Below are 23,494 nucleotides of genomic sequence, written 5' to 3' on the forward strand. Positions count from 1 at the left end.
CAGTTGGCATGACACAGGACTGATGGTAGCGCTCAACTTGTCTTCTCCGGACAAGCTTTTTTCCGGATGCCCCAAACAATCGGAAAGGGGATTCATCAGAGAAAATGACTTTACCCCAGTTCTCAATCCCTGTACCTTTTGCAGAATATCAGTCTGTCCCTGATGTTTTTCCTGGAGAGAAGTGGCTTCTTTGCTGCCCTTCTTGACACCAGGCCATCCTCCAAAAGTCTTCGGCTCACTGTGCGTGCAGATGCACTCACACCTGCCTGCTGCCATTCCTGAGCAAGCTCTGTACTGGTGGTGCCCCGATCCCGCAGCGGAGTCAACTTTAGAAGCCGGTCCTGGCGCCCTGAAGTCTTCTTCACAACATTTGAACCGCTCTCCTTGAAGTTCTTGATGATCCGATAAATGGTTGATTTAGGTGCAATCTTACTGGCAGCAATATCCTTGCCTGTGAAGCCCTTTTTGTGCAAAGCAATGATGACGGCACGTGTTTCCTTGCAGGTAACCATTGTTGACAGAGGAAGAACAATGACTCCAAGCACCCCCCAAGCACCCCTAAGCTTCCAGTCTGTTTTTCGAACTCAATCAGCATGACAGAGTGATCTCCAGCCTTGTCCTCGTCAACACTCACACCTGTGTTAACGAGAGAATCACTGATGTAAGCTGGTCCTTTTGTGGCAGGGCTGAAATGTTTTTTGGGGGATTCAGTTAATTTGCTTGGCAAATAGGGACTTTGCAATTAATAGCAATTCATCTGATCACTCTTCATAACATTCTGGAGTATATGCAAATTGCCATCATACAAACTGAGGCAGCAGACTTTGTGAAAATTAATATTTGTGTCATTCTCAAAACTTTTGGCCACGACTGTAGAACTGCAAAGAGGTTCGACAAGAACAGAGCAAAGGCAGCTCAAGATGAACAAYAAAATATATGTAAATTGCAACAGATGTGGTTACAAGCGCGAGTACAGAAAATTCCCAGCCTATGGTGAAGTATGTAAATCCTGCCAAAAGAAGAATCACTTTGCCAAGATGTGCAAATCACAGAGCCAGCAGAACCAACAAAGGAAAATGCATGTAGTTGAGCAGAGTGAAGACAATGACAGTATGTTCCTAGGCACAGTTGAGATTGAGATGACTGAAACATTAAAACACATTGAAGTTGTCACTGCAGATATGGACAATGACAAGCAAAATAGACTGAGAAACTGAGACTGAGAAACTGAGAATAAAAAACAAAGATGTGACATTCAAGCTTTACACCGGTACTGAGTGCAACGTAATGTCTTCAAAGATCTTCAACTCACTTGGACTGAGAGAGAAGTTTTGGGGCGGCAGGTAGCCTAGTGATTAGAGCTTTGGGCCAGTAATCGAAAAGTTGCTAGATCGAATCCCCGAGCTGATTAGGTAAAAATCTGTCGTTCTGCCCCTGATACATGGCAGTTAWCCCACTTTTCCTAGTCTGTCATTGTAAATAAGCAGTTGTTCTTAACTGACTTGCCTAGTTAAATAAAGGTTAAATAAAAAATAAAGAAATAAAGTTGAAGAAGTTCACCTGCAAACGGCTTACCTATTCTGGCCACCAGATATCGCCATTGGGTCAGAAATCATTAACTTCCAGATTATTTAAAGAGATGCTCCAGCAATTCTCAGAAGATACACATGTCAAAAACTAGGCATGGTGAAGAGAATACATGATGTTCGAGTCAAACACAATGACATACTGAAAGACTTTGAGGATCTGTTTTCTGATCTCCGGTCCATGATGGAACAACATCATATACAGTTAGACCCTACAGTTGCACCAGTTGTGCACGCCCCAAGATAGTTTCCAGTTGCTCTCAAAGACAAGATCGTTGTGGAACTTCACGGAATGGAATAAATGGAAGTGATCACTAAGCATACAGAACCGGCAGACTGGGTTAGTAGTGTGGTCAAACCAAACAAGATACGGATATCTATGGATCCAGTGGACTTGATCAAAGCAATCAAACGGGAGCACTACCCACTCCTCACTGTTGAGGAAGTTGTATCCAGCATGCCAAATGCTAAGATATTATCTGAACTGTACACGAACCAAGGACTCTGGCAGATAAAACTGGACAACGAGACTTCCAAGTTCTGTACATTCAACACGCCCATAGGAAGATATTTATTTCTGTGTTTACCCTTTGGTGTCTCATCTGCATCTAAGGTGTTCCGGAGATCCGTGGCACAGATGATTGAAGACCTGGAAGGAGTAGTCAACATCATCAATGATTTGTTGGTCTGGGGTGAAACTATGGAGGAACATGACCACAGACTGAACAAGCTGCTACATAGAGCGAGAGTACAATCTCAAACTAAACAGAAAGAAATGTAAAATCAGAACGACAGAGATTAAACCTCTTGACGCTATTATTTTTAAATAACGTTCCCAAGGTAAACAGACTATTTCTCAGGTCCAGATCGTAGAATATGCATATAATTTACAGATTAGGATAGAAAACACTCCAAAGTTTCCAAAACTGTCAAAATATTGTCTGTGAGTATAACAAAACTGATTCTGCAGGCAAAAACCTGAGGAAATCTAACCCGGAAGTAATTTTTTAAATTTTTAATCTGTGTTTCCTGGCCCGTCTTTCTTCCATTTAAAGGGGTATCAACCAGATTCCTTTTCCAATGGCTTCCTCAGGCTGTGACCAGGCTTTAGACATAGTTTCAGGCTTTTATTTTGAAAAATGGGCGAGATTTTCAAAACTAGTCAGGGTGTCCTTTTGATTAGTTCCTGCTCGCGAGAGGGGTAGCTCTCCATTCTCCATTCTTTCTCTCTTTTATTGAATAGGTTCGGTCCGGTTGAAATATTATCGATTATGTTTGTTAAAACATACTGAAGGTGATTATAAAAAATTTGATTCATGTCTACGAACATTACGGATACTTTTTGGAATTTTCGTCGAACGGAATGAGGCTTTGGTTTTCTGAACATAACGTGCAACCCAAATGGCGTTTTTTTGGTTATAAAAGTAATATTTATCGAACAAAATAACATTTATTGTGTAACTGGGAGTCTCCGTGAGTGCAAAACTCCGAAGATTATCAAAGGTAAGCGATTAATTGTATTGCTTTTCTGACTTTCATGACACATGCTAATTTGGGGCTAGCTGTTCTAGGCATTGATTGATACAACTCACAAAAGCTTGGATTGCTTCGCTGCCATGTCATATTTTCAAAATCTGACATGATAGGTGGATTAAGCAACAAGCTAAGCTGTGTTTTGGTAATTCACTTGTGATTGCATGATTATAAATATTTTTTAGTAATATATTTTTGACATCTGATACGTTTGGGAATTCTCTTCTGCCTTTCAGGACCGGAACGAGGCTGTAGTTTTCTGAACATAACACGCAACCCAAATGCCATTTTTTTGTTATAAAAGTAATATTTATTGAACAAAAATAACATTTATTATGTAACTGGGAGTCTCGTGAGTGAAAACATCCGAAGATTATCAAAGGTAAGCGATTAATTGTATTGCTTTTCTGACTTTCGTGACCATGCTAATTTGGGGCTAGCTGTTCTAGCATTGATTGATACACTCACAAAAGCTTGGATTGCTTTCGCTGCAAAGCATATTTTCAAAATCTGACATGATAGGTGGATTAACAACAAGCTAAGCTGTGTTTTGGTATATTTCACTTGTGATAGCATGATTATAAATATTTTTTGTAATATTTTCCGCCCTGCAATTCAGCGGTTGTTTAGGAAAATGATCCCTTTAAAGMGATCCGTAGCGCAGAGAAGTTAAGCATATTGTCACAATGGTCTGAAACCAGATGATGAGAAGGTGAGGGCTGAGGTGCAGATGCCTCCACCTGAAGAGATTCATGGGCATGCTACAGTATCTTGCCAAACTCAATCCCAAACTTTCTGAAGCTAGAGCTCCACTCAGAAAGCTCCTCGAGAGTGTCACTGAATGGCATTGGGATCAAAAACAGAAGAACAGTTTTGAGAAACTCAAAAGTCTGGGAACAATTGCGCAAACACTGACGTTCTATGACATGAATAACTCCTAATACTGTCAGTAGATGCCAGTTCAGGAGGTATAGGAGCAGTCATACTCCAAGATGGTAGATATGTTGCATATGTGGTTCTCGATCATTCACAGACTGTCAACGTAGATATGCACAGATCGAGAAGGAACTACTTGCCATTGTTTACGGATGTGAGAGGTTCCATCAGTATGTGTATGGCAAAGAGGTACAAGTTGAGAGTGATCACAAGCCCCCCGAGAGCATATTCAAGAAGCCGCTAAATCAATCTCCTTCAAGACTGCATAGGATGTTGCTCCGACGTCAAAGATACAGTCTCAATGTGACCTACAAGCCAGGCAAAGAAATGCACATAGCAGATGTGTTGAGTAGAGCCTACCTCAACAAACAGAATGAAGATGTGCTGGGAGAGGAGTTGGAGGTAAAATGGATAACACCTCAGCTGCCAATCAGTGGAGAAGCTACAAGCGTTCAGGAAAGCAACAGTAGAAGATCCCGAAATGCAACTGTTGAGAGAAAGAATGATGAGTGGATGGCCCAGTGAAAAGAGTGTAGTTCCCAAAGAAATCCATCCATACATTCAAGGAAGAAATCAGCTACACATCAGAACTGATGTTCAATGCCGTGAAGCTCATTGTACTACATCAACTGAGACAAGAAATGCTGAACAGAGTTAACAAATCACACCTGGGAATAGTCAAGTGCAAAGAAAAAGCAAAATACATTCTATACTGGCCAGGTATGTCAACACAGATTGAGGACATTGTGTCTCAGTGCGCTGTCTGTACCGCCAAAAAGAACAGCAACCCGAGAAAGCCATTGCTTCCACACACTCCACTAGAATGACCATGGGCAAAGATCAGCACTGATCTGTTTCACTACATTGGCTCAGAGTATCTTCTCTATGTCGACTATTACTTCAAAGATCCAGATATCACCAAACTGAGTGAAACTACGAGCAGCAGTGTCATCACAGCCATGAAGTCTACATTCGCCAGGCATGGCATAGCAGATGTTGTCGTTTCCGACAGTGATCCACAATATGCAAGCACCGAGGTCAGATGTTTTGCTGAAAGCTCAGTCAAAGGGACAATCGGAGATCAAGAACCTGCTCAAGAAGGCACAAAGTAGCAAGAGTGACCCCGACAAAGGTCTACTGGAGTACCGCGGCACACCACTAGAGGGCATAGGTTTATCACCAGCCGCACTACTAATGGGATGGCGACTGAAGTCCAAGTTGCCAACCTCTACCACCCTAGAGACTCCTAATGATAACGTTCAACTCCAAGACAAGCTGAATTACAGACAGCTTAAACAAATCATATCAAATTGTATTTGTCACATACACATGATTATGGGTTGGCGACCCCCTTTGGGTTGTGCCGTGGCGGAGATCTTTGTGGGCTATACTCGTCCTTGTCTCAGGATGGTAAGTTGGTGGTTGAAGATATCCCTCTAGTGGTGTGGGGGCTGTGCTTTGGCAAAGTGGGTGGGGTATATCCTTCCTGTTTGGCCCTGTCTCCTGAACCCTCCTGTCTCAGCCTCCAGTATTTATGCTGCAGTAGTTTATGTGTCGGGGGCTAGGGTCAGTTTGGTGTATCTGGAGTAATTCTCCTGTCTTATCCGGTGTCCTGTGTGAATTTAAGTATGCTCTCTCTAATTCTCTCTTCTCTCTTTCTTTCTCTCTCTCGGAGTACCTGAGCCCTAGGACCAATGCCTCAGGACGACCTGGCATGATGACTCCTTGCTGTCCCCAGTCCACCTGGCCGTGCTGCTGCTCCAGTTTCAACTGTTCTGCCTGCGGCTATGGAACCCTGACCTGTTCACCGGACTGCTACCTGTCCCAGACCTGCTGTTTTCAACTCTCTAGAGACTGCAGGAGCGGTGAGATACTCTTAATGATCGGCTATGAAAAGATAACTGACATTTACTCCTGAGGTGCTGACTTGGCTGCCCCCTCGACAACTACTGTGATTATTATTATTTGACCATGCTGGTCATTTATGAACATTTGAACATCTTGGCCATGTTCTGTTATAATCTCCACCCGGCACAGCCAGAAGAGGACCGGCCACCCCTCATAGCCTGGTTCCTCTCTAGGTTTCTTCCTAGGTTTTGGCCTTTCTAGGGAGTTTTTCCTAGCCACCGTGCTTCTACACCTGCATTGCTTGCTGTTTGGGGTTTTAGGCTGTGTTTCTGTACAGCACTTTGAGATATCAGCTGATGTACGAAGGGCTATATAAATACATTTGATTTGAATTGATTAGCAGATGTTAATGTGAGTGTTGCGAAATGCTTGTGCTTCTATTTCCGACAATGCAGTAATATCTAACACGTAATCTAACAAATTCACAACAACTACCTTATACACACAAATGTAAGGTATGAATAAGAATATGTACATATACATATAAATATATGGCTGAGCGATGGCTGTGCGGCATAGGCAAGATGCAGTACATGGTATAGAGCAGTATATAGTAGTACATATGAGATGAGTGATGTAAACATTATTAAAGTGGCATTATTTAAGGTGACTAGTGATACCTTTATTAAGTCAATTTATTAAAGTGGTCAGAGATTTGAGTCTGTATGTTGACAGCAGCCTCTTTATGTTAGTMATGGCTGTTTAACAGTCTAATGGCCTTGAGATAGAAGCTGTTTTTCAGTCTCTGGGTCCCAGCTTTGATGCACCTGTACTGACCTCGCCTTCAGGATGATAGCGGGGTGAACAGGCAGTGGCTCGGGTGGTTGATGTCCTTGATGATCTTTTTGGCCTTCTTGTGACATCGGGTGCTGTAGGTGTCCTGGAGGGCAGGTAGTTTTCCCCCAGTGATGCGTTGTGCAGACCGCACTACCCTCTGGAGAGCCTTGCGGTTGAGGGCGGTGCGCGGTGCAGTTGCCGTACCAGGCGGTGATACAGCCCGACAGGATGCTCTCGATTGTGCATCTGTAAAAGTTTGTGAGTGTTTTAGGTGACAAACAGAAAAGGTACTATGACATACAAACGAGACAACTACCAGCCATACAGTACCAGTAAAACGTTTGGACACACCTACTCATTCAAGGGTTTTTCTTTATTTTTACTACTTTCTACATTGTAGAATAAGAGTGAAGACATGAAAATTATGAAATAACACATATGGAATCATGTAGTAATCCAAAAAGTGTTAAACAAATCAAAATATATTTTATATTTGAGACAGCTTTGGCATTCTCTCAACCAGCTTCACCTGGAATGCTTTTACAACAGTCTTAGTGCTTTTTATTTAACCTTTATCTAATAGGCAAATCAGTTTACTTCTTATGGCTGCAATCCCGTTAACGGGATGATATGACAACAGCCAGTGAAAGTGCACGGCGCCAAATTCAAACAACAGAAATCTCATAATTAAAATTCCTCAAACATACATGTATCTTAAACCATTTTAAAGGTAATCTTGTTGTTAATCCCAGAAAAGTGTCCGATTTCAAATAGGCTTTTCAGCGAAAGCACCACAAACGATTATGTTAGGTCACCACCAACTCACAGAAAAATTCAGCCATTTTTCCAGCCAGAGAGAGGAGTCACAAAAAGCACAAATAGAGATAAAATGTATCACTAAACCTTTATGATCTTCATCAGATACACTCATAGGACATCATGCATGTTACACAAATACATATATGTCTTTTTCGATTAAGTTCATATTTATATTCAAAAACTTCAGTTTACATTGGCACCATGTTCAGAAATATCTCCAAAATATCCGGAGAAAATTGCAGAGAGCCACGTCAAATAACAGAAATACTCATCATAAACTTTGATGAAAGATACATGTTTACATAGAATTAAAGATACACTTGTTCTTAATGCAACCGCTGTGTCAGATTTCAAAAGTTTTACGCCAAAACAATATTCAATAATCTGAAAACAGCGTTTCAGTCACAAAAGCAAGCCATACAGTTACCCGCCAAAATATGCAGTCAACAAAAGTCATAAAAAAAGCATTATAAAAATCTTCACTTACCTATGCTGACTTCGTGCGGAATGCACTCCAGGACTCCCACTTTCCACAAGAAATGTTCGTTTTGTTCGTAATGTCCATCATTTATGTCCAAAATAGCTATTTTCGTAGCGTTTGGTAAACAAATCCAACGTCAGGAAGCACGTTCACACTAAAAAGCTGACGAAATGGTCCAAAGGTTCCTAACAGTCCTAGTAGAAACATGTCAAACGATGTATTGAATCAATCTTTAGAATGTTTTTAACATAAATCTTGAATAACGTTCCAACCGGAGAATTACATTGACTTCAGATGAGCGATGGAACAGAGCTCCCTCTCATGTGAACGCGCATGGTCAGGTCATGGCAGACCTGACTAATTCCCCTCTCATTCGGCCCCCCTTCACAGTAGAGGCATCAGACAAGGTTCTACAGACTCTTGACATCCAGTGGAAGCCGTAGGAAGTGCAAACTCATCCATATCTCGCTGTGATTTCAATAGGGTCTTGGTTGAAAATCGACCAGCCTCAGAATTCCCACTTCCTGTTTGGATTTTTTCTCAGGGTTTTGCCTGCCATATGAGTTCTGTTATACTCACAGACATAATAACAGATAACTGATAACAGTTTTAGAAACTTCAGCGTGTTTTCTATCCAATACTAATAATACTATGCATATATTAGCAACTATGACTGAGGAGCAGGCTGTTTACTCTGGGCACCTCTGTGCACCTTTCATCCAAGCTACTCAATACTGCCCCTGCAGCCATAAGAAGTTAAGCACAAATTCTTATTTACAATGACGGCCTACACAGGCCAAACCCTAACCTGGACGACGTGCCAATTGTGCGCTGCCCTATGGGACTCCCAATCATGGCCCGTTGTGATACAGCCTGGAATTGAACCAGGGTCTGTAGTGACGCCTCTAGCACTGAGATGCAGTGCCTTAGACCGCTGCGCCACTCAGGAACCCTGAGCACTTGTCGGGAACCCTGAGCACTTGTTGGCTGCTTTTCCTTCCTTCGCTCTGCAGTCCATCTCATCCCAAACCATCTCAATTGGGTTGATGTCGGGTGATTGTGGAGGCCAGGTCATCTGATGCAGCACTCCATCACTCTCCTTCTTTGTCAAACAGCCTGGAGGTGTGTTGGGTCGTTGTCCTGTTGAAAACATATGAGAATCTGTCACGCCCTGACCATAGAGAGCCATTGTTTCTCTATGGTGAAGTAGGTCAGGGCGTGACTGGGGGGTATTCTAGTTTATTATTTCTATGTGGGGTTCTAGGTTATTATTTCTATGTTGGTGATTTGTATGATTCCCAATTAGAGGCAGTTGGCTATCGTTGTCTCTAATTGGTGATCATATTTAAGTAGCATTTTTTCCACCTGCGTTTTACGGGATATTGTTTTGAGTTAGTGCACGTAGCACCTCTGTAGTCACGGTTTGTTGTTAGTTTATTGTTTATTTGTTTTTTGTCTTTGCTAAGTTTCACTTTATCATCAAATTATGTGGAACTCAACATCCGCTGCGCCTTGGTCCGATATTTATTCCAGCGAACGTGACAGAATCCCACTAAGCGCAAACCAGATGGGATGGGGTACTACTACAGAATGCTGTGGTAGCCATGCTGGTTAAGTGTGCCTTGAATTCTAAATGAATCCCTGACAGTGTCACCAGCAAAACACCATCACARCTCCTCCTCCTCCATGCTTCACGGTGGGAACCACACATGCAGAGATCCGTTCACCTACTCTGATGACACGGCATTTGGAATCAAAAATCTCAAATTTGGACTCATCAAATCAAAGGACAGATTTCTAGTGGTCTTATGTCCATTGCTCGTGTTTCTTGGCCCAAGCAAGTCTCTTCTTATTATTGGTGTCCTTTAGCAGTGGTTTCTTTGCAGCAATTTAACCATGAAGGCCTGATTCACTGACCGTGAAGGCCTCCTCTGAACAATTGACGTTGAGATGTGTCTGATATTTCAACTCTGTGAAGCATTTATTTGGGCTGCAATCTGAGGTGCAGTTAACTCTAATGAACTTATCCTCTGCAGCAGAGGTACATAACTCTGGGTCTTCCTTTCCTGTGGCGGTCCTCATGAGAGCCAGTCTCATCATAGAGTTTGATGATTTTTGCGACAGTACTTGAAGAAACGTTCAAAGTTCTTGACGTTTTCCCGGTTAACTGAACTTAATGTCTTAAAGTAATGATGGACTGTCCTTTCTCTTTGCATATTTGAGTTGTTCTTGCCATAATATGGATTTGGTCTTTTACCAAATAGGGCTATCTTCTTTATACCAACCCTTCACAACTGATTGGCTCAAATGCATTAAGAAGGGAAAAAATTCCACAAATTAACTTTTAACAAGGCACACCTGTTAATTGAAATACATTCCAGGTGACTAACTCATGAGCTGGTTGAGAGAACGCCAAGAGTGTGAAAAGTTGTCAAGGCAAAGGGTGGCTACTTTAATACTTTTTTGGTTACTACATGATTACATATGTGTCATTTCATAGTTTTGATGTCTTCACTTTTATTCTGCAATGTAGAAAATAGTAATAAAATAAAAAAATGAAATTAATAGGTGTGTCCAAAGTTTTGACTGGTACTGTACATGCAGAAGAAAAGTCAGGATCCAGAGAGGAGAGGTGTGGCAACCAGCTGTCGCGTGCTGAAAAGACATGAGCAGCTAAGGTAATTTGTTGTTCGTATGCCGGATGGAAGAATCTACAGGAGAAATTGGAAGCATCTGCTGAAGACAGGCGAACGAGCGTTTTCACAAATGGAGTCAAAGAGAGACATTAGTGCTGACTCTGGGATCACAAACACTCATGTGTATGATCATGATGATCAGTCAGCATCGAACAAGATCACATACCAGCCTGACACACCTGAGAGACACAACTGTGTCAGACAACTAGATTAGGCAGCGCAATCAATGTTCCAGCTAGATTCAGAGACTAAAAAATATTCAGCACAGATTTACACTTAGTTTATGTTCATGTATAGTGTATAAGTGAAAAGAATAGGGACAATGTCTGGACTGTGTTGTAATTGAATGTATGTGCAGATAAAAAAAAGGGTCAAAAATGTTGTTTCTTTGTTAAATTTTGCTGGAAGTAAGATACACCAGTATTGCACATTTGAGGCATTATTTCATGTTTATGTCACATATATACTGAACAAAAATATAAACGCAACATGCAACAATTTCAACATTTTTACTGAGTTACAGTTTATATAAGGAAATCAGTCAATTGATATAAATTCATTAGGCCCTAATCTATGGATTTCACACAATCGGGCAGGGGCGCAGCCATGGGTGTGCCTGGGAGGYCATAGGTCCACCCAATTGGGAGCTATGCCTACCCATTGGGGAGGCAGGCCCAGCCAATCAGAATGAGTTTTTGCCCACAAAGGGCTTTATTATAGACAGAAATACTCTTCAGTTTCGTCTGGGTGGCTGGTCTCAGATGATTTGCAGGTGAAGAAACCGGATGTGGAGGTTCTGGGTTGGCGTGGTTACACGTGATCTGCGGTTGTGAGGGCGGTTGGACGTACTGCCAAATTCTCAAAAAATACATTGGAGGTGGCTTATGGTAGAGAAATGAAGATTCAATTCTCTGGCAACAGCTCTGGTGTACATTCCTGGAGTCAGCATTCCAATTGCATGGTCCCTCAAAATTTGAGACATCTGTGGTATTGTGTTGTGTGACAAAACTGCACATTTTAGAGTGGACTTTATTTGTCCCCATCACAAGGTACAGCTGTGTAATGATCATGCTGTTTTATCAGCTTGTTGATATGCCACACCTGTCAGGTGGATTATCTTGGCATCATTAACAGGGATGTAAACAACTTTCTGCATGAATTTAGAGAGAAGTATGCTTTTCTGCACAGAACATTTCTGGGATCTTTTATTTCAGCTCATGAACCATGGGACAAACACTTACATGTTGCATTTATATTTTTGTTATTTATGGCAAAAACAAAAAATCTCCAATAAAAGGCTATTATCATACGACATGTGTTGCTGACACAGAGAAMAGTATGCCAAACTCTGTTTAGTGGCTCTGGGTATTGGGTGGTCTATGGACTACTGGTAATGACTCCAGCCTATCTCTACAGCGGGGGTCCTCAAATTTTGGGCCCCCTTCCAGCATTGAGGAACATCCTGCTCCCCCTTTCTTGTGTGCACGCGCTACGTCTATTTCTATGGGCACTAGCACTGTTCATGACACAAACTGTTCACACCCCTCTTGTTGGTGGAGAGAATTTTGCAGGTTTAAAGCTTATTTCCTGAAATTCTACACATTTTGAAGTTTTGAAGCACATTTTTTTATTTATTATTTTATATTTTTTACCCCTTTTTCTCCCCAATTTTGTGGTAYTTACAGTCTTGTCTCATCGCTGAAACTCCCGTACGGACTCGGGAGAGGTGAAGGTTGAGAGCCATGCGTCCTCTGAAACACAACCCCACCAGGCCTCACTGATTCTTGACACACTTCACCTGGAAGCCATGCGCACCAGTGTGTCGGAGGAAACACCGTGCACCTGGCGACATGTCAGCGTGCACTGCGCCCGGCCCGCCACAGGAGTCGCGAATGCGCGATGGGACAAGGACATCCCTGCCGGCCAAACCCTCCCCTAACCCGGACGACGCTGGGCCAATTGTGCGCTGCACCATGGGTCTCCCGGTCGCGGGCAGCTGTGACGGAGCCTGGACTCAAACCCAGAATCTCTAGTGGCACAGCTAGCACTGCGATGCAGTGCGCCACTCGGGAGGCCCCTTTGCAATTCTATACATTTTGCCATGTCTAATGTGTATTCATGTGAAATTTGAGTGACAAAAATTACAACAATATCTATGGGCTAAAAAACCTAAATATAWTTTTTTTTTCAGAGATGGGCTAGTTGATCTGGACATTTCTGACAAGTTATAAAGAGCTCTCTAAGGTATGCAATGACTACAATGGCAAGAGGAACTGATGATGCACTACCCAATTAAAAAATGATACCTTATGCATTCTACTATTACAACTTTCAAGAGTAAGTTTAAAGCCAGACCCACACACAGAGACGTACGCACGCACACATACCCACACACATTCTCTCCCCTCTCTCTCTCTCTCTCTCTCTCTCTCGTGACTTCAGATTCTGAAGTTTTTCCACATTTCTCCAAACGTAGAATTTTGAACACCCTGGGCACATTTTCGGTTGAGTTAAGAGTTAATGTTTGGGAAAGAGTTAAAACAAAAACACCTTCACGGTTAAGTTTCGGCATTAAGATTGAACACGCTACCCTCTGAGCTTTGTCTCGCGGCTTACGCCTGTCCGCCTTCCCTGTCCACATGCCCTAGCAAAATCCAAGCCTACTTGATGGTAATAGCGCTCACTGTTGCCCCTAGTCGTAGGTTTTGAAGACATCTCCCGACGACCTCCCGACCTCCACACTGTGGACACTATCCTGCTGCTTTTCCACCATTGTCCACTGTAGCCTGCTTCATTACTCAAACACAGGGCGAGACGAGGTTAAACTCTCTCGGGTCTGTACAACCTCCAGTGTACACATGATGCTGGGTATCTTGTTTCTTCACAAGTTAGACTTTGTAGTGTCTGTAGCCTTTTTTGAAAAGATTACAACCATGCCAGAACAATCACACTGAGTCTGTGAAAACTGTGAATCTAATGATCATGGTGGAGAGAGGAGCCTCTGACAATCCAATCAGTTGATAACAAGCCTACAGAGGCAATCAATTTCACATCCACTCTATCAAAACCTGTAAATTGTCTSCTTTATAAAAATAGGGCCATTAAAAACAATAGTTGTATATGATTCCTTGATTCAAACTAGGAAGTCCCATTATGATAAACTGGATCCTTTTTTCAAGAGAGACCAAGTCAGGAAGGCAGCTTAAGAACAAATCAATGGATAACCCCCCCCCCCCAGTCTGGTTGATGATCACCTAGCACGCAGGATGTGACAGCACAGTTCAAAGGTCACCGAAGAGAAAGGTGCACAGATCTACACACCGATCGCAGAGAGAGGAGAGAGATGACGAGACGTAGAGAGAGAGAGAGAGAGAGAGACGAGAGAGAGAGAAGAGAGAGAGAGAGAGAAAGACGAGAGAGAGAGAAGAGAGAGAGAGAGAGAGAGAGAGAGAGAGAGAGAGAGAGAGAGACGCAAGAAGGGGGAGAGAAGGAGAGAGAATTCAGGGGAAGACAAGGACATCATGGTTTCAATCACGGAGACTCAGAGTAAGTGGTTTACAACAGCCTTTCTTACAATCAGTTTGTTTTTTATTTACTGCTCAGGTAAATCTGCTAGTCGACATATTGTACCTGGACTTGAGTTATTTTGTTGTGAACTTTTACATTTGAAGTGTGTCATGGTGAAAGCCTACAAGGCTATGGATACTGTGAGTTTGAACTCTGTAGACTGCCTAAATGTAGGAACAGACTGTAGAGTTGGTTTAACTACTCGGGATGTCTCGCTAATTTGTATGTGTGTGTGTTTCTCTCTCAATGTGTGTGTGTGTTCCAGAGATCGGTGTTGGTCTCACAGGCTTTGGCCTCTTCTTCCTGCTCTTTGGCGTGCTGCTGTACTTTGACTCTGTCTTGCTGGCGTTTGGGAATGTGAGTAATACACTTTCTAATTTGAAAATGATAATACAAATATATATTTTGTACACAATAAAGAAAATAAATTATGGGTCAACATCTAAATATTGCTCCCAGCGTTGATCAAAGCTCAGAACGCTTATTTTCTTGTTCTGACTGAGTTCTAATCGCGCCTGACTCTTTGTGAACAAGTGGAATCTTGAACAGTGCTTTGTATGTTATGTTGGCCTGCGTCTTATGGATTCGCCTCCCAGATTTGCCTTTTTAGCAGCACATTCACCACTCTCTCAAACAGCTAACTCTGCACTCTCGGGGCACATGCAGAGAGCCTGAAACATGAAACGAACTACCCCAGTTCGTAATCGGGTCCCCTCTAGACAACTATACTGTAGGCGGCGACAGTGTGCTTGTGAGATGCCAGACAAAAGGCCATTTTAAAACCGTCCTGGGACTACTGCCGTGTCTACAGACATCCCCCAAACAAACAAAAACGGACTCTCAGAGAATGAGTCGCTTATAGATACAGTCAGTCAGGTGGCTAGCTGCCGGCAGAGACTTCTATTGCAGTCACGTTGAAGGGCTCTGGCTAGTATTACTTAGCCAGCTAGAAAGATTACATAAAAAGCTCATGTTAAATGGAGCCTACCTCAGCAGGATCAAAAAATACGCAGGCTACAGGAGGAAGTAGACGATACAGCGAGAGAAAGGAAGCAAGCAGAGAGAGAGAGGTTAGCACAGTGGTTCCTTAATTTGGGGTCGCACCCCAATGTGGGGTCCTCTGAGAAAATCTGTACTAATCTTTTCAAACAATTTTTTTTATATAGATGTTTCAAAATGAACATCTCCACAGGGCTTATCTTCACTATAGMTAGGCCTACATGAAATTGCAGTCAAAATACAGCTCTAAAAATGTCATATACGATTTTGTTTATATCGGTGGTTGTTCATCTTATCTTGATTGCCTACTGGAGTTTATAGTTTACTCATTATACACCTTTTTTTTCAAATAAAATCACAGGCGTAGACTAACAGTGAAATGCTTACTTATGGGTCCTTTTCCAACAATACACAGTAAATAACGTATAACAATAATGAGTAACAATAACATGGATATATACAGCTAAGTACTGTCGGTGTGTGTGGGAGAACAATGTTTTTGCATAGTGTCAGTGCAAGAGAGTTAATGCAGAAAAGGGTCTATGCAGGTAGTCCGGGTAGCCATTCCGCAGGGTTGTTTAGCAGTCTTATGGCTTGGCACAAGCTGTTCAGGGTCCTGTTGGTTCCAGACTTCGTGCACTGGTACTGCTGGCCTTGCAGGAGCAGAGAGAATAGTCTATAGCTTGGGTGGCTGGGGTCCTTGACCATTTTTTGTGCCTTCCTCTGACACTGTCTGGTATTTAGGTCCTGGATGTCAAGGAGCTCGGTCCAGTGATGTACTGGGCCGTATTCACCATACTCTTGCGGTCGGGTGCCTTGCAGTTGCCGTACGAAGTGGGGATGCAACAAGTTAAGATGCTCTCAATGGTGCAGCTGCGGAACTTTTGGAGGATCTGAGGATCCATGCCAAATCTTTTCAGTCTCCTGATGGGGTAGAGGCATTGTCGTGCCCTCAACTTTGTGGGTGTGTGTCGAACATGTTAATTTCTTACTGACGTGGACACCTTTGGAACTTGAAGCTCTCGACCCGCTCCACTACAGCCCCATTAATGTGAATGGGGGCATGCTCACCCCTCCATTTCCTGTACTCCACTATCATCTCCTTTGTCTTGCTGACGTTGAGGCAAAGGTTGTTGGCTTGGTAACACACTGCCAGGTCTCTGACCTCCTCTCAAACTTGATGATGGTGTTGGAGTCGTGGGCCAGGCAGTCACGGGTGAACAGGGAGTACAGGAGGGGACTAAGCACACACTGTTGAGGGGCCTTCGTGTTTATGGTTGGATATGTTGTTGCCTACTCTCATCGTCTGGGGGCGGCCCGTTAGGAAGTCCAGGATCCAGTTGTAGCGGAAGGGGTTCAGTCCCAGGGTCCTGAGCTTAGTGATGAGAGTGAAGGGGACTATGATGTTGAACTGTTGTAGTCAGTGAACAGCATTCTTATACTGAACAAAAACATAAATGCAACATGCAACAATTTCAAAGATTTACTGACTTACAATCTATATAAAGAAATCAGTGAATTGAAATGAATTCATTAGGCCCTAATCTATGGATTTCACATGACTGGGAATACAGATGTGCATATGTTGATCACAGACACCTGTAAAAAAGAAGGGTTGTGGTTCAGAAAACCAGTCAGTATCTTGTGTGACCATCATTGCCTCATGCAGCACGACACATCTCCTTCGCACAGAGTTGATCAGGCTGTTGATTGGGGCCTTTGGAATGTTGTCCCAATCCTCTTCAATGGCTGTGCAAAGTTGCAGGATATGGCAGGAACTGGAACACGCTGTCGTATACGTCGATCCAGAGCATCACATGTCTGGTGAGTATGCAGGCCATGGAAGAACTGGGACATTTTCAACTTCCAGGAATTGTGTACAGATCCTTGCGACATGGGGCTGTGGATTATCATGCTGCAACATGGGGTGATGGTGGCGGATGAATGGCACAACAATGGACATCAGGATCTTGTCACTGTATCTATGGGCATTCAAATTACCATCGATAAAATGCAATTGTGTTCAATGTCCGTAGCTAATACCTGCCCATACCATAACCCCACCAAACGCAAGTGAAATGTTGGTCCCATGTTTCATCAGCTGAAATAAAAGATCCCAGAAATGTTCCATATGCAGAGTTGGCTGAGAGCCAGAGGAAGGCATAGCACTACAGGTTTCACATGGGTTTAATACTAAAACAGGAGGATCCAACCCCAGTCCCAGAGTGCTTCAGTATCTTCTGAACTATACTGAACAAAAATATAAAGTTTAACATGTAAAGTATTGGTCCCATGTTTCATGAGCTGAAATAAAAGATCTAGAAATGTTCCATACAGTATGCACAAAAAGCTTATTTCTCTCAAATGTTGTACACAAATTTGTTTACATCCCTGTTAGTGAGCATTTTTCTCTTTGCCAAGATAATCCATCCACCTAACAGGTGTGGCATATCAAGAAGCTGATTAAACAGCTCGATCATTACACAGGTGCACCTTGTGATGGGGACAATAAAAGGCCACTCTAAAATGTTTTGTCACACAATACAATGCCACAGTTGTCTCAAATCTTGAGGGAGTGTGCAATTTGCATGCTGACTGCAGGAATGTCCACCAGAGCTGTTACTAGAAAAATGGAATGTTAATTTTTCTACCATAAGCCACCTGCAACGTCATTTTAGAAAATTTGGCTGTACGTCCAACCGGCCTCACAACGGCAGGCCATGTGTAACTACTCTAGCCCAGGACCTCCACATCCAGCTTCTTCACCTGCGGGATCATCTGAGACCAGCCGCCCAGACAGCTGGTGAAACTGAGGAGTATTTCTGTCTGTAATATAGCCCTTTTATGGGGAAAAACTCATTCTGATTGGCTGGGCCTGGCACCCCAGTGGTTGGGCCTGGCTCCCAGGTGGGTGGGCCTATACCCTCCCAGACTCACCAATGGCTGTGCCCCTGCCCAGTCATTTGAAATCCATAGATTAGGTTCTAATGAATTTATGTAAATTGACTAATTTCCTTATATGTACTGTAACTCAGTAAAATTGTTGAAATTGTTGCACGTTGCGTTTAAATTTGGGTTCAGTATAATTTAAGAAAAGAGATATCTATGGAAAGAGTTTATGATTTTATGCAATTCATCATCACAACTCACTGAGCAGTCGCTGATGCTATGTGTCAGTGTGAATCATTTCCCATATTTCCCCCTTCTCAGGGGTATAACATTACAATTGTATAGCTAATAGGCTATGTGTTTGTAGATCGACTGAGATTTAATGTATCTACAGCAGCCAAGGTGGCGACCGCGGAACTCTAACTCTGTTGGCAATTCGGTTGCATGACAATAGTCACAGTAACAGGAAATAACAGTGACAATAATAGCATCACAAACAGGAAAAGAGTTTTCTATATTTTCATACTTCTTTCCTTCAGGTTCTGTTTCTGACTGGTCTGACGTTCATCATTGGCCTGAGGAGGACGGCCGGCTTCTTCTTCCAGAGACAGAAGCTCAGAGGCTCCACCTTATTCCTGGGGGGCGTGGCCTTGGTGCTGTTCCGCTGGCCAATCATCGGCATGGCCGTGGAGAGCTACGGCTTCGTGCTCCTGTTCAGGTGCGTTCAAAAGACATCTGGGGTATTGATAGAGAGGACATTTTAGATGTTACATTTTTGTTGTTGTCATTCAGCAGACACTTTCATCCAGAGCGTCTTAGAAGACATGCTTTCTAGAAAGCAAGGTGGAACAACCACATAGCAACAGGAGAGCTGGGAGACGATTAGGTATGAGAGACGTACAGTACCTTGGTGGCGGAACCGTATTTTTAAACGCCTGCTTCTCCTCGTTTCCTTTCTTTGATGCCAACTGATTGGAAAGTTCCAGGGGAAAGCAGTATCAACTTTCCCAGACCTCTCAACTATATTGGCCTTCAATTTAAAACAGACAAAGCAAAGGAGGGATTCCATTTAAGGTTGTTTGGAAACAGTGCGTTTAACACAGCAGCTATATGACTGATGCCATGCCAACACTTTCAAAATGAACACCCAGTTTGGAAGATCACAGACGCTACCACGTCCGAGTTTCTCTTCCACCTTATCCAAGGTTCTGACATGACTGAAGGGTCAAAGAAAGCCAACATCACTTTACTGACCGCGTCCAGGGACCAGCCCTGGACCACTTTCTGAGACAAACTGTGGACAAAGCATGTGAGAAAGCTTCAATCCCCAAAATAATGTCTGATATGTCTAAAGGGATATTTGTCTTGGGCATAGTTCTGAAGTTCTGTATCCTGGGCAACACCAAAGACAGAATCACTCTGTGGTAGTTGTAAGCTGAAGTGACAGTGTCTGCTGGGTTGAAATGTTCTCACTTCTTATGTATCTCTATATCTCCTTCCAGGTCATTCTTCCCTGTGGCGTGTGGATTCATTTTATCGTTGGTGAATATACCCTATCTCAATGTGGTGAGAGCAACAATCATTATTTTTTTCAACTGTGACTGTCACTAAGCCAGACTCATCACTTTGAATAAACATAATACATTATGATTTTTTTCATTCTCCCACAAAATAGCCGAGATCCATCAGTAAATATGGGAAGCGTTGTTTGGGCTCTCAAAGCAATGGAAAAACAACAACAATACATGAGCCCGTCTCCAAGACTACTTGACGTTTGGGTACACCCCAGATATTTCATCAAAGACAACATTTTTCCAAATAACATTTTCACAATGTGTCTAGTGGCAAGTTATAGCCTCCCGATAGTGCTGCTTCATGAAAGACTGAAATCTCTCTCTCTCTCTCTCTCTCTCGCTTCTCTTTTTTTTTCTCCAAGGGAAACAGCTCCTCTATGATCTGAGGGAAGAGAAAGGGGGTGGAAGCTCTCTATATTTATCTCACTCTTTCTCTCTTCTTTCTTTCATGTCCCAGTTGTACAACAACTTCATAGGAAGTAGCCCTTCTATTGTCTGAGGAAAGGGAGAGAGAGAAGCCGAAAAAGAAGAGAGGAGGAATGGAAGTGATGGATGACAAAAGGAGAAGTGTATTTGGGCTCAGACTGGCTATGACCTTTGACAGAGACTGATGGAGCGGGGAGGTAGCTTAGAGCCTTCCCCCATCAACAACCATGAACCAACCGATGGACTCTTCTTCTTGAAATGTTTACATAAAACATGAACCACCACATGATGTGTGGCAATGACTAGCTGCCCTACCACTAATGTACATGGTTGGGAGTAACCGATTACATGTAATCAATGACATGTAATCATTTACAAGAAACTGTAACTGCAATCAGTTACGTTACAAGCAGAAATATTGTAATCAGATTACAGATACTTTTCAAAAACTAGGTGATTAGTTCTTGGATTACTTTTACATTTAGAAAGGATGTTTGCAGAAAAAAATACATTATGACACCTTTCTGTTTTCTCAATTCAGCATTGACAAAACGGCACGTTTAAGTTTGTTCAGCCTGAGAGAGTCTGACCACAAGTCAGAGACCACTATGATGCGTTTGATGGATCCTTTTTGTCTCTTTAGAGGAAGGCATTCAAAAAGCAACTGAAAGTTATCAGATTATTACTTAGTTTGGGTAATCATTTAGAAAGTAACCTACCCAACCCTGCTTATGTATTTATAATTAAACCATATTTTTGATCTACAGTTTATCATACTCTTTATTATAGTTGTAGTCAAGCAACTACGAGCCCTTCTGTTAAACACACTTTGGGCTCAATTCAATCCATAGTGCTGAACTGCGATAGAAATTTAAAGTCAATGTTCCGCCATTCGAAGAGAATGCATTTATGGTTAATGCTGTATATGTTGGTTCAATCGAAATTAACTTTAAATTTCGCTCTAAAGTGTGGATCTTCAGCGCAATGGATTGAATCGAGCCCTACACATTTTATTTATTTACAGTGCATTCGGAAAGTATTCAGACCCCTTGATTTGTTCCATATTATGTTACGTTACAGCCTTCTAAAATTTACTAAATAATTTTATRCCCTCGTCAATCTACACACAATACACCATATTTACAAAGCAAAAACAGGTTTTTAGAAATTTTAGCACATGTATTACAAATAAAAAACAAGTATTCAGACCCTTTGTTATGAGACTCAAAATTAAGCTCAGCTGAATCCTGTTTCCATTGATTATCCTTGAGATGTTTCTTAAACTTGATTTGAGTCCACCTGTGGTAAATGTAATTAATTGGACATGATTTGGAAAAGCACAAACCTCTATATAAGGTCCCACAGTTGACAGTGCATTTCAGAGCAAAAACCAAGCCATGGGGTCGAAGGAGTTGTCCGTAGAGCTCAGAAACAGGGTTGTGTTGAGGCATAGATCTGGGGAAGGGTACTAAATAATMTCTGCAACATTGAAGGTCCCCAAGAACACAGTGGCCACCAAGACTCTCCCTAGAGCTGGCCGCCCGGCCAAACTGAGCAATCGGGGGAGAAGGGCCTTGMTCAGGGAGGTGACCCAATGGTCACTCTCACAGAGCTCCAGAGTTCCTCTGTGGCACTCCACCAATCAGGTTTTTATAGTAGAGTGGCCAGACAGAAGCCACTCCTTAGTAAAAGGCACATGATAGCCCYCTTGGAGTTTGCTAATAGGCACCTAAAGACTCTCAGACGATGAGAAACAAGATGGTCTGATGAAACCAAGATAGAACTCTTTGGCCTGAATGCCAAGCGTCACGTATACGTATGGAGGAAACCTGGCACCATCCCTACGGTGAAGCATGGCGGTGGCAGCACCATGCTATGGGGATGTTTTTCAGTGACAGGGACTGGGAGACTGATCAGGATCGGGGGAAAGATGAACGGAACAAAGTACAGAGAGATCCTTGATGAAAACCTGCTCCAGAGCACTCAGGACTTCAGACTGGGCCAAGGTTCACCATCCAACAGGACAATGACCCTAAGCACACAAACAAGACAATGCAGGAGTGGCTTCATGACAAGTCTATGAATGTCTTGAGTGGCCCAGGCAGAGTCCGGACTTGAACCCGATCTAACATTTCTGGAGAGACCTGAAAATAGCTGCGCAGCGACGCTCCCCATCCAATCTGACAGAGCTTGAAAGGATTTGCAGAGAAAAATGTGAGAAACTCCCCAAATACAGGTGTGCCAAGCTTGTAGAGTCATTGATGACCTTTCTTTAACCTTTATTTAAGGCATGTCAGTTACAAACCAATTCTTATTTACAATGGGGAACAGTGAACTGCCTTGTTCAGGGGCAGAATGACATATTTTTACTTTGTCAGCTCGGGGATTCGATCTWGCAACCTTTCAGTTACTGGCCCAACGCTCTAATCACTTATCTACCTGCCGCCCCAGGTATATAAATAATATATCTATTTTTTATCCATTTTAGAATAAGGCTGTACGGTAACAAAATGTGGAAAAAGCCAAGGGGTCTGAATAGTTTCAGAATGAACTGTATTTCCATGGTATGTTGTACATTTAGAAAGTGTTGTGTGTTACCTATTTAACATTTACTTAAGTGATAATGCCCGAGAAGCCTGTGTTTGAAGGATATACAGTACCAGTCAAAAGTTTGGACACGTTGACAAGTTGATAATTCGCCTGGCTGGGCTAATAAGACAATGGGTTGCGCAGTCAGATGGAACAGAGTAAATAGGCATTTTAACATCATAGATTTAGCCGGTGGTAACTTCTGGAATAGACACCGGCTTGAATGTGGTTTTAACCAATCAGCCTTCAGGATTAGACATCCCATTGTATAATGGTAGATATGCCTTTGATTATTCAGAATGTCTAGTGAATTACTTTTTCCACTCCTTTTTGGGGGAAATGGACTAGCAACTGTAGCCAGTGCTATTTTGTAGCATCCCATACCCCTTTTGTGTAGTTTAAATACAAGGAACAACATCAAGAAGACATTGGGTATGAGGCTACATATTCATCAAACCACTTCTCCTTTGCAATGTTCCATTATTTTGTTTATAGTCTGGATGATCTTGACATGTCACATTCTTTTGTTTATTGTCCGGATGATCTTGACATAAAGCTCAATTACCCTGCATTATGTGCTGGATGGGTCTAAATAAAACTTAATTGGTTCCAATTCAGGGGATTCACTTCTGAGAAATTCTGGCAATCACCAAACAGAAGAGAGGACAGGAGGATGAAAGGAGAGATAGAAAGAAGGGAGGAGGTCCAAGCACA

At 42.6% G+C, this 23,494-nt stretch overlaps 1 protein-coding gene across 3 annotated transcripts; it reads left to right on the plus strand.

Annotated features, from left to right (window-relative positions):
- Positions 1-14,167: 14,167 nt before the first annotated feature.
- On the plus strand, positions 14,168-23,485 carry LOC111970342 (vesicle transport protein GOT1A). 3 transcript variants are annotated; one of them, XM_023997022.2, is made up of 6 exons: positions 14,168-14,282; positions 14,569-14,660; positions 18,731-18,909; positions 19,694-19,757; positions 19,867-19,969; positions 20,223-20,957. In XM_023997022.2, exons 1-5 carry the CDS (start codon positions 14,258-14,260, stop codon positions 19,960-19,962), a joined length of 456 nt encoding a protein of 151 aa, XP_023852790.1. In that variant the 5' UTR covers positions 14,168-14,257; the 3' UTR covers positions 19,963-19,969; positions 20,223-20,957. The 3 variants fall into 3 exon arrangements, with proteins under 3 accessions (XP_023852790.1, XP_023852792.1, XP_023852791.1); XM_023997024.2 differs by lacking the exons at positions 19,867-19,969; positions 20,223-20,957 and adding an exon at positions 23,399-23,485; XM_023997023.2 differs by lacking the exon at positions 19,867-19,969.
- The last annotated feature ends 9 nt before the right edge of the window (positions 23,486-23,494 follow it).

Source organism: Salvelinus sp. IW2-2015, linkage group LG11, assembly GCF_002910315.2.
Source record: "Salvelinus sp. IW2-2015 linkage group LG11, ASM291031v2, whole genome shotgun sequence".
In the NCBI taxonomy this organism is placed as follows: domain Eukaryota; kingdom Metazoa; phylum Chordata; class Actinopteri; order Salmoniformes; family Salmonidae; genus Salvelinus; species Salvelinus sp. IW2-2015.